The sequence below is a fragment of the Macaca nemestrina genome, chromosome 19, assembly GCF_043159975.1.
Source record: "Macaca nemestrina isolate mMacNem1 chromosome 19, mMacNem.hap1, whole genome shotgun sequence".
Classification (NCBI taxonomy): domain Eukaryota; kingdom Metazoa; phylum Chordata; class Mammalia; order Primates; family Cercopithecidae; genus Macaca; species Macaca nemestrina.
In genome coordinates this window covers 70,564,879-70,576,957 of record NC_092143.1, presented here as the reverse complement: position 1 = coordinate 70,576,957, position 12,079 = coordinate 70,564,879, and the positions used below count along the sequence as shown (strand labels likewise).

The window sequence follows — 12,079 nt, the reverse complement described above, 5'->3', positions numbered from 1 at the left end:
TCAAATATCTAATTTTATACCAAAAAAATGGGAGAGAGGTTTCCACTTTTCCTGTGCCCTAGGTATGTTTTTAGTTTGCCTTGTAGGGTATCTGGCACTGGTGTTATTTATAAGCAGGTATGGAGAGCTGTTTACTGCCCACCAAGGTATAATAAACTCAGTGATCTAGAGATAGCCAGTATTTCTTAAACTTTAGAACTTGAAAATATGAGAGTATATGGGAAGGGTAATATTATTTTAAAGATAAAGGAGGTGTAGTTTTTTTTTTTAACTGTCTCACTCAAGTTCAAGATTTAGATTCCAAGACAATTCAAAAACACTAGTCCTACACTTAGATTCCTATATCAGCTACTTTTGGTTCTTATGATTAGTGTCCATTTTTTTCCCCTTTTAATTCACCTTGGGGGAAGGCATAGACAGCTTTTTTTTTTGGAGATGGAGTCTCACTCTGTGGCCCAGGGTGGAGTGCAGTGGCACGACCTCAGCTCACCGCAGCCTCCACCTCCCGGGTTCAAGCAGTTCTCTGCCCCAGCCTCCCAAGTTGCTGGGATAACAGGCACCCACCACCAGGCCCGGCTAATTTTTGTATTTTTAGTAGAGACGGGGTTTCACCGTCTTGACCAGGCTGGTCTTGAGCTCGTGACCTCATGATCCACCCTCCTCGGCTTCCAAAGTGTTGTGATTACAGGCATGAGCCACCGTGCCTGGCCCTAACCAAGATATTAACCATGAGCCAGTAGCTCTTTTTTTTTTTTTTTTTTGACGGAGTCTTGCTCTGTCACCCAGGCTGGAGTGCAGTGGTGTGATCTCGGCTCACTGCAAGCTCCACCTCCCAGGTTCACGCCATTCTCCTGCCTCAGTCTCCCGAGTAGCTGGGACTGCAGGCGTCCGCCACCATGCCTGGTTACTTTTTTATGTATTTTTAGTAGAGACAGGGTTTCACCGTGTTAGTCAGGATGATCTTGATCTCCTGACCTTGTGATCCGCCTGCCTCGGCCTCCCAAAGCACTGGGATTACAGGCGTGAGCCACCGCGCCTGGCCAGTAGCTCTTTCAATTGGACTCATTTTAAGATAGTTCTAAGAGCCCTCTTACTCAAAGGGAGAACAGTTCTGAAATTTCTGAAATTTTCCTTACGAAAATGGCAATGAAATAGGGCAATATACTGCCTGGACTTATTTAAGCATACCACCTTCCCTTCATGGGAAATCCTCTATTTACTTAAGGCTCAAAGAAAGGTAAAGCTATTTTTAGAGGCAATTTAGATAAGCAAATACTTAACACCTGATGGGCTGCTGGGGTTTACCATTCAGATGTAAATTTTGGTTGCTAATTTCTTATGTAAATTATTGGAATAGTGTAGGTTCCTACCCTGCTGGGAGGCAGTTGATTGTCCAGAGTTAAGGACAACCAAATTTTAGGCCTCCAAATACTGCTTTGATTACTTTAGCTTGTGTTTATAGCTGTTTCTGTAAACTTTTCCCTTTGCCCCCTTTTAGTTTACTCTGTAACCTTCAAGTTGGAGATAATTGGAGAATGCAAATCTGTTTCTGTGAAGTGAAATCTTCAGCTGTTTTCTTAAAGAATTGCAGATGAAGTTTATAAAGAAGACCTATCTACTATTATTCCTTTTGAAAAAAATTAAAATCGTTTGCTCTGCAAGAGGCTTGGTTTTAGAGCAACATTTCAGTGTTGTCTTCAGAAAGTGAAATTATTTCAAGGGCAGATTTGTCAAATAAATTATTTGTATGCCCGTTATCACTAACTTATGTTTCTTTGCTTGTAGACTATAAACAGGCTTAGAGTCTTCCTTAGGATACTCTTAACCAGATCTTCTTATAGCCTCTAAAAGAAAGATCACATCGGTCCCTTAGAATTATTTAGATGTAATTCAGAATTACGCTGTTGTGGAGTCCTAAGGTTTTGTTTTGTTTTTCATTTAGTTTAAGGTTTTAATTGAGATTTAATATTTGATGTTTATTAGACTAGTAATCAGACATATTTCTTGTAGTGGAACTACCTGTCACACCGGATACCTGTCACACTGGATATTGGGATCCTATAAGTCTTGAGATAGAATATTTCATAGATTTTGTTTTTAGCTCTCCACTCTTTTTTACAGACGTATGCAGCTTATTTTCCATCTGAAAAAGCTAAATTAAATATTGCTCTTTGCATAAAGTTTTTATTGTCATAGTGATCCCTGATGCTATATTTTGTATATCATTAGCTGATCTGAATCCAAGCAATGAGGATTTGGAGGAAACAGTAAATAGATATATACTTTACAGCAATAGACCAGACCCTTGGCAGGCGAACTTATTCTTAGAATAACTACAGACTGAATTCATAAACTTTTGCTTGACTTAATGAGCATTTTTGACCTTGAGTTGATTTCTTCTGGACCCTGTTTTCTAGACTCAGCCCTGCTGTGCCTTTCTTTCCTAGTCTCTTCTTAATTAAATAGCCTGTATGGCTTGTGTTGGCAAATAGCTACGTAGTAAAAGATAAAATAGGACTATTTTATTTTATTTTTGAAGAACAGCTCTAAATTTGTGAAAATTAAGAAAATAGTAGTTTCTATATATCCTCACACAATTTGCCCTATTATTAATATGTTAGTATAGTACGTTTGCTACAATTAATGAACCAATATTGATATTTTTTGTTAATTTTAATAACAACTAAAGTCCACAGTTTATTTGAGTTCCTTGGCTTTTTCCTAATATTCTTTTCCTGTTTCAGTGTCCCATCCAGGATATGGCATCAGATTTAATTGCTGTGTCTCCTTAGGTGCCTTTTGACTATGACAGTTTCTCAGACTTTCCTTGTTTTTGATGACCTTGACCATTTGGGGAGTATTAGGCGTATTTGTAGGAGACCCCCCTGTTGGAATTCATTTGATGTTTTTCTCCTTATGAGATAGGGGTTATGGGATCTGGGGAGGAAGATCACAGGGGTCAATTTTTATCATATTCCTTAAATTTTTACATATTATTTCAAGGGTACATACTATCAACATGATTTATCACTATTGCTGTTAACTTTGGTCACCTGGCTGAGGGGCTGAAGGAGTGTTATCTCCACTCTCCTTCCACTGCATACTGTGTAAGGAATCCCCAGATCACACTTAAGGAGCAGGGAGTTACACTCCACATCCTTGAGGGCAGACTATGTAAATTATTTGAAATTCTACTGCATGGGAATTCATCTCTTCTCTCCCATTTATTGATGGGTTCATTCATTTATTTATGTCATTATGGCCATAAATGCCTACATTTATTTTATGTTTATAATCTAATACTAACTTATTTTGTTGCTCAAACTGTTCAGTTTTGGACATTGGGAGCTCTCAGTTGGTTCTCGTACCACTGTTAGAAACCCCCATCATTATGGTGTGGGGTTTTTTTTTTTTTTTTCCATCAAATAGGACATTTTCTCTTTTCATTGGCACAGGTACCTCTTGACTTTTTTTTTTTTTTTTTTTTTAGGTGAAGGAGGCTAGAAACACACCTCTCATAGAATACAGTAATTGTTTAATAATTATTGCTTTTCACCTCTAGGTGTCCTCATATCATAAGTGGGAAAACCCTCAAAGATTGGAAAACTATTTGTGTGGATTGTGTGGTTTTCATTTTGCCACAGAAATTGCTCTGAAATAATCTCTCTTCCCTAGAAAATCCTGCTTTCCTCAGGCCTTCTCCACACTAACTGTGCCTTCTCTACTCTATCCCTCTTTAGCCCAGAAACAAAATTGTAACTTTTCCCCATTAGTCTCCCTTTTGCAATGTATTGCTTGAGAAATCTCAACAGAAATGTCAGTCTGTGAGCATGGATTACTTTTGCAGCTTGTCAAAACTTTAATTTTAAGGACTCATTAGCAAGGATGAAATAGGTGAATGCCGACACAGTCAATGGCCGGCAGGGGCTGGTGTATCAAATGATACTGGGAAATCAATCTCAAAAGGCCACAGGGAAGGCAAGTGATAGGACCCAGCAAAAGTAGATAAGGAAGAAGTTATAGGAGAGTTCTCCATCAGACTAGAGGAGGGCGAAACAGTATACAGTCATGTGCCAAATAACACCATTTCGGTCAATGACTGACTGCATATACGATGTTGGTTGGTTCCAAAGCTGAAAAATGTCTGTTGCCTGATGACATTGTAGCTATTGTAAAGTAGTGCAGTGCATTACTCATGTGTTTGTGGTGTTGCTGATGTAAAGAAACCTACTGCACTGCCAGTCATATAAAAGTATAGCACATGCAATTAGGTATACCACATGATATTAGGTAATAAATGACTGTGTTATTTCAGAGTGTACTCCTGCTACTTATTTTAAAAAAAAAAAAAAGTTTACTGTGAAACAGCCTCAGGCAGGTCCTTCTGGAGGTATTCCGGAAGATGGCATTATTATCATAGGAGATGACCCTCCAAGCATGTTATTGCCCTAAAGACTTTCCAGTGGGACAAGATACGGAGGTGGAAGACACTGATCTTGATGATTCTGACCCTGTGTAGGCCTAGGCTAATGTCTGTGTTTGTGCCTCAGTTTTTAACAAAAAAGTTTTTTTGTTGTTGTTTTTTGTTTTGTTTTGTTTTTGAGACAGAGTCTCACTCTGTCGCCAGATTGGAGTGCAGTGGGGCAATCTCAGCTCACTGCGATCTCCGCCTCCTGGGTTCAAGTGATTCTCCTGCCTCAGCCTCCTGAGTAGCTGGGACTACAGGCGCCCACCACCATGCCCAGCTAGTTTTTGTAATTTTAGTAGAGCTGGGGTTTCACCATGTTGGCCAGGATGGTCTCGATCTCTTAACCTTGTGGTCCACCCGCCTTGGCCTCCCAAAGTGCTGGGATTACAGGCGCGAGCCACTATGCCTGGCCAACAAAAAAGTTTAAAAAGTTAAAAAAAAAATTAATACAAAAAAGCCTTATAGAATAATGATACAAGAAAGAGAATGTTTTTATACAGCTATACAATGTGTTTGTGTTTTAAGTGTTACTATGAATAAAAAGATTTTTAGAAGTTAAAAAGGTTATAAAGTTAAAAAGTTACAGTAAGCTAAGGTTAATTTATTATTGAAGAAAAAAAATTTTAGTAAATTTTGTGTAGCCTAAGGGTACAGTGTTTATAAAGTGTACAGTAATGTCCTAGGCCTTCACATTCACTCATTACTCACTCACTGACTCACCCAGAGCAACTTCCAGTCCTGCAAGCTCTGTTTTAAGTGCCTTGCATAGGTGTGTTATATTTTTATCTTTTATATCATATTTTCGCTGTGCCTTTTCTATGTTTACATATGTTTAGATACACAAATACTTAACCATTGTGTTACAACTGCCAGTAGTACTTAGTACAATAGGATGCTATCCAGGTTTGTAGCCTAGGGGCAATAGGCTATACCATCTAGCCTACACGTGTGGTAGGCTCTACCATCTGGGTGTGTGAAAGTACACGCTATGATGTTCACACAACAAAATCGCCTCTTAGAATGCATCCATGTGGTTAAGTGATGAATGACTGTATATGAGTCAGGGAGGTGTTAATGAGGTCGAAGGAGCAGTTAATTTGGAGTTAAGAGACCTGGGTTCTCTATCTACTGTTTCTGGTGGCTGAGTATTTGGCCTTGGGCCACTTTCTTAGTCTCTTGGGGCCCTTCTTTCATTTACATATCAAAGAGATTAGAACAGATCTGTGTTCCTCAATCTTTGACTCACAAATGTCTCCTATAATAGTGTGTAATCTTTTGAATGCAGATATTTAAAAACTAATTCTGTCATTACACAGCATGTGATAAGGACTTGATTTTAAATAGTATTTATTTTAGATTGGTTTGTTTATTTATTTATTTATTTATTATTTATTTATTTTGAGACAGTTTCACTCTTGTTGCCCAGGCTGGAGTGTAATGGTGCAAATCTCGGCTCACTGCCTCCTGGGTTCAAGCAGTTCTCCTGCCTCAGCCTCCCGAGTGGCTGGGACTACAGGTCCATGCCACCACGCCCAACTAATGTTTGTATTTTTAGTAGAGACAGGGTTTTGCCATGTTGGCCAGGCTGGACTCAAACTCCTGACCTCAGGTGATCCACTCACCTCAGCTTCCCAAAGTGTTGGGATTACAGGCATGAGCCACTGCACCCTGCCTACCTAGGTCAGTTTATTAATATACTGTTTGATATTCATGCTGTACAAGAAAGATTATCTACATTTGCTATTCAATAATTACTGATTAACTTCTTTAAATTCGTTGTGTAAGAAAAAGCATGTTTTGTTGACAAATTTAAAAATAAACTATAGGCCAGGCGCGGTGGCTCAAGCCTGTAATCCCAGCACTTTGGGAGGCTGAGACGGGCAGATCACAAGGTCAGGAGATCGAGACCATCCTGGCTAACACGGTGAAACCCCGTCTCTACTAAAAAATACAAAAAACTAGCCAGGCGAGGTGGCAGACCCCTGTAGTCCCAGCTACTCAGGAGGCTGAGGCAGGAGAAGGGCATAAACGTGGGAGGCGGAGCTTGCAGTGAGCTGAGATCTGGCCACTGCACTCCGGCCCGGGCGACAGAGCGAGACTCTGTCTCAAAAACAAACAAACAAACAAACAAACAAAAAAAATAAACTATTATATTTGTTTTGGAGGAGGATGAGAGGAGCTAAATGTATTTAAATGTTTTACAGCATTAAAAAAAGTCAAAATCTACTTTTAATGCCTAAATTTTGGAAATTCTACATTTTACGGTTAAAGGGTATAGTAGTTTATAATTTTTGCATTTTTGTTCTATGTGATGGAAAAGTTGTAGGCTGCTGTTTGTAGGTAACTGCTGATAGAGTTGAAAGAGGCAGTGTTTTCTTCCTCATGTGTTAAAAGCCAAATTGGATTATAATCGCTAAATTTTTACCTTTTTAACATTTGTTTTTTGATGTCCTGGAAAAACATATTGCTTCATTTTATACAATCTTTTAATTTGTTGAGTGAGTGTGGTGAATGAATTTAACTTTTGTATCTACCAAAGAGCTTTTAAAAGTACAGTTTCCCTGAAAATATGCTCCCCCAAAAAGCAAATTTAGGCACATTTATAAAATTTCTCTTTTTGTGTTATTAACACAAAGTTTCCTGAGCTTCCCATCTTTAACCAACAGCCTGTTCTGTGTATAAGTTAAGGAATATGTCAGTACATATGACTGAAAATGAAAACAATCTGAACTTGTATAGTCAAAACCACACAATGATATGGGGTTTGACTGAGTGAATTGTGAGCTCACTCAGCTGGTTTCCATTAACCCTACATGTGTTAGATGAAAGGCCCTTAGAACATTCTGTTTTAAAAGTAGGATACTTACACTAATTATTTATTCATTTTTAGAAATTGATGATGATGTCTATTTAAATTTCACTTACTATTCCCAAGTATCTTGGAACATTTTTTATGAATCCCTGGGAATTCACCACTTATATTGAGAAATGCTTTATTAGATGATCTTGAGGTTCCATATAACATAATTTGCAAATTGATACAGACTTGTGGTTCCATCTGGTATACTTTTTCTAATACAGAGTGAGTCAACATTGTAGAAAGATTGTATTACTACTTCTCAGTGACAGACATAGCTCCCCAAGCATCCTGCTTTCCATTAATAGGCCAATCATGAACTAGGTTTATGTCTGTAAACCTAGGTTTACTGTCTATATGCAAATTAGTAACTTATTTGATTAAAATAAATTAGCGTTCCTTTTGGTACTTTAATATGACTCCTAGATTTAGTATTTTAGAATTTGATGAAGAAGTCTGTGTTCACCCGTCATAGTTTTAGCACTGTATTGTAATTGTTCTTAGCTTCTCTTTTGCCAAGTTAAATAGTATGCTTTTTGTCTGTCTTCACTGTGGCACACTTCCTCTGTCTTACATCCTGAGCATTACAGAACTCTTTGTGTAACCTTGGACAAGTTTCCTAACCTTTATGAGCCTCAGTTTCTCCATCTATGAAAAGGAGATAGTACCAGTCTTGAGTGTTGAGAGGACTGAATAAGATGATCTATATAGTATTTAGCACTGTGCCTGGCTATGGCGAGTGCTCCGTAAGTTTTAGCTGCCATCATCATCATCATCATCAATTCCCAACTTCCAAACCTGTGAGCCTGTTCCTTAATAGAGGTGGGTGGGCACAGCAATTTTATTTTCCTATGGGTTCCATGTATCAAATAGGCTTCAAAAAATGTTTGTAAACTAAGTAATATGACCCACATATTTAATGACTATTTTCCAGATCAATATAAATGATATTTTGAACAAATGCAGATTCATTTAAAATTGCTGAAGAATTCATAAGTTTTTGTATTTTTTCTTAATTCATGAATTTTTAGAGTTAAATTGACTTTTAGAGCTTAAATTCACTTTTGTTAATGTTATAAAGGGCTCTATAAGCTTGAAATGATTGAGCCCTGTAGTCTTGATAATTTTATTCTTTCTTCTGCTGTCTTTTCCCAATTCTATTAGGCTTGTTTTTGATGACCCAAACTATACGGTAAATTTAATATGCCCCACCACTTCATCTTTTTCTTTCAATTTTAATTTTAATTTTTTTTCTTTAAAAAAAAATTTAGACAGGGTCTTGCTCTGTTGCCCAGGCTGGAGTACAATGGCACAATCCTGGCTTCACTGCAACCTCTGCCTCCCTGGGTCAAGGGATGCTCCCATCTTAACTGCCCAGGTAGCTGGGATTACAAGTGCTCACCACCAGGCCTGACTAATTTTTGTATTTTTTTTTTTGTAGAGATGAGGTTTTACCATGTTGCCCAGACTGGTTTTGAACTCCTGGACCCAAGTGATCTGCCCTCCTGGGCCTCCGAGAGTGCTGGGATTACAGGCGTGAGCCACTGCACCTGGCCTCATCCAATGTTTTGATGGTGTTTTCTTTTTTATTTCTCATGCCAGTAACTGATGGCATTCAATGATTTTTGACACTTGGTTAAAATCATAACATGAATTGATGCTAGGAGAATTTAGCATGGTTTTTCCCTATTTTGTATTGGGCAATAATAATGGTGCTTTCCTAGGGTTTGTGTATGGAAAGGTAGGTGTCCTCCTTGCTTCCAAAATTTTCTGAAATAGCATTTTCAGAAAATGGAAACAGGAAAATAGCATTTCCTGTTCTTGAGAGCAAGTTTCACGCTGTTGCCCAGACTGGAGTGCAGTGATGCGATCTCGGCTCACTGCAACCTCTGCCTCCCTGCAACCTCTGCCTCCCTGGTTCAAGTGATTCTCCTGCCTCGGCCTCCCAAGTAACTGGGATTACATGCATGTGCCACCATGCCCGGCTAATTTTGTTGTTGTTGTTGTTGTTGTTTGTTTATTTTTTGAGACAGAGTCTCACTCTGTCGCCCAGGCTGGAATGCAGTGGCACGATCTGGGCTCACTGCAAGCTCTGTCTCTACAGGTGCCCGCCACCACAACTGGCTAATTTTTTGTATTTTTAGTAGAGATGGGGTTTTACCGTGTTAGCCAAGATGGCTTCGATCTCCTGACCTCATGATCCGCCCGCTTCTGCCTCACAAAGTGCTGGGATTACAGGTGTGAGCCACCGCGCCTGGCCTTTTTTTTTTTTTTTTTTTTTTTTTTTTTTTTTTTGTATTTTTAATAGAGACAGGGTTTCACCATGTTGACCAGGCTGGTCTTGAACCCCAACCTCAAGTGATCCACCCACCTCAGCCTCCCAAAGTGCTGGGATTACAGGTGTGAGCCACTGCACCTGGCCTGAAATAGCATTTATTATACTTTCATTCAGCCTCTCTTGGTTGCAAATGACAGAAACCCAACTGAAAAGGGCTTAGGTAAAATGAAGAAATGACTGAAAGAGTTCCAAAGAAAAGGTTTCATGGCCAAACCTTGGGAAAGGCAGATACAGCAGGCTCAGGGATTCAGACACCTCCAGAACAATCTTTCAGCCTCCTGCCCATGGTGACAGAGTTCCCTCTCAGGTCAAGGAACAGGGCTGGCACTAAGCAGACTGAGCCATGCTCTCCTTGGCTCCATGTTCAGATTTTCTAGGGAACAGGCTTTGATGGGCCCTGTTTATGTCATACGTCTACCCTTGGACCAATCAACTATGGCCAGAAAGTTGGGCTATCAAAGTGGCCCAGCTGGATCAGGTCCTAGCTCCACATCAGTTTGAAGTGTCACAACTCCCTGAGGAAGTCACATGATTAGAGTACAGACAGAATCATTCCCCAGAAGATTTGTAGCAGAACTGTAGCTGTTCCCTGTAACACTGTCTGTGATTCTTGGTTCCTTACACATTCTTCCAGTTAACTGCAATGTGAGTTCTTGGAGGAAGACATATTTTGTTCAATTCTGTATCTCCTGGTCTCGGACAGCATTTGTTGTAAATGTTTGTTTTATAAATGATGAACAGATGAATTCATAGAATACATTATGATATACAAAGTGGTTATGTAAGATTTTGTCGCAACTTGTCATGTCCTATCATGGTAAAAAGTGAAATGTTGTAACAGTTTTGGCCCGTTCATCTAGGAGCCACAAAGTTCTGAACTTCAGTCTCTTCTTCTGTGAAATAAAGAGTATCTATTCTGACTCTACCCCTATCTAGAGAAGTGAATTTGCATTGGAAGTAAAATAACCCTATTACATGCACATACAAACTGCATGGTTTTCAAAGTTTGTTGTGTATTTATCATTGCCTCACTAGTGGACCAGACTCACGCCTGTAATCCCAGCACTTTGGGAGGGCAAGTTGGGTGGATCACGAGGTCAGGAGTTCGAATCCAGCCTGGCCAACATGGTGAAACTCCATCTCTACTAAAAATACAAAAAAAAAAAAGATTAGCTGGGTGTGGTGGTGCGTGCCTGTAATCTCAGCTACTTGGGAGGGTGAGGCAGGAGAATCGCTTGAACCTGGGAGGCGGAGGTTGCAGTGAACTGAGATCCCACCATTGCACTCCAGCCTGGGCAGCAGGGCGAGACTCTCTCTCAAAAAAAAAAAAAAAAAAAAAAGAAAAAGAAAAAGAAAATATGAAGTCGTCACTTTGGAGTGAAGCAGAGGGAAATATTTCCTTTCAGTGTCTTTTTAGCTTTGTTCAGAAGGCCACACTTGATAGATTTGTCTTCTGGTTGGAGTAAAGGGATATAGGGACTTTAATTTAGTGTTTAATAGTGATTCCCACAAGTAAATCTACTCTCCAAATGAGTGATAAGAAGATATAATCTCACTAAACATTTCACTGTGTCCTTTTTTTTAAAACTGGTTTTTAGGTTTTTGTCAAGCAGGAAAGGATTTGCGTTTGGTATCACTGTGTATGGAACAAATTGACATCCCAGCAGGATTCCTCCTGGTGGGGGCCAAGTCTCCCAATCTGCCTGAACACATCTTAGTTTGTGCTGTGGACAAGCGATTTCTACCGGATGATCATGGAAAAAATGCACTTTTAGGTGAGTATTTCATGCTTATAAAATTCCTTCCAATATGAGGGAGTTAAAATACACATTTATTTAAAACAACTGCAGAAATTTAAAAAATATACCAGAGGATTATTTGGGGATTATATAGTTTAGTTCAATTATGATACATTTTTTCTTTTAGTAACTTTTTTTTTTTTGAGATGGAGTCTTGCTCCATCGCCCAGGCTGGAGTGCAGTGATGCAGTCCAGGCTCACTACAACCTCTGCCTCCCAGGTTCAAGTGATTCTCCTGCCTCAGCCTCCCGAGTAGCTGGGACTATAGGCGCATGCCACCACACTCAGCTAATTTTTGTATTTTTGGTAGAGACGAGGCTTCACCATATTGGCCAGTGTGGTCTCAAATCCCTGACCTCGTGATCTGCCTGTCTTGGCCTCCCAAAGTGCTGGGATTACAGGCAGTAACTTCTTAAACATTTATTTTCCTTCCTTCCTTCCTTCCTTCCTTCCTTCCTTCCTTCCTTCCTTCCTTCCTTCCTTTTCTTCTTTCTTTTTTTCTGTCTTTCTTTTTTTTTTTTTTTTCAGTTTCGCTCTTGTCACCCTGGCTAGAGTACAGTGGCACAATCTCAGCTCACTGCAATCTCTGCTTCCTGGGTTGAAGCGATCCTCCTGCC

At 39.5% G+C, this 12,079-nt stretch overlaps 1 protein-coding gene across 4 annotated transcripts in view; it reads left to right on the top strand.

Moving 5' to 3' along the window:
* The window catches only part of LOC105464782 (GREB1 like retinoic acid receptor coactivator), a 299,166-nt gene that overhangs the window by 159,606 nt on the left and 127,481 nt on the right, over window positions 1–12,079 (top strand). For all 4 annotated transcript variants that reach the window (XM_071085568.1, XM_011712850.3, XM_011712829.3 and 1 more), the window contains exon 5: window positions 11,262–11,438. In XM_071085568.1, the coding sequence (XP_070941669.1) occupies window positions 11,262–11,438 (177 nt within the window). The remainder of the gene's footprint in view (window positions 1–11,261; window positions 11,439–12,079) is intronic.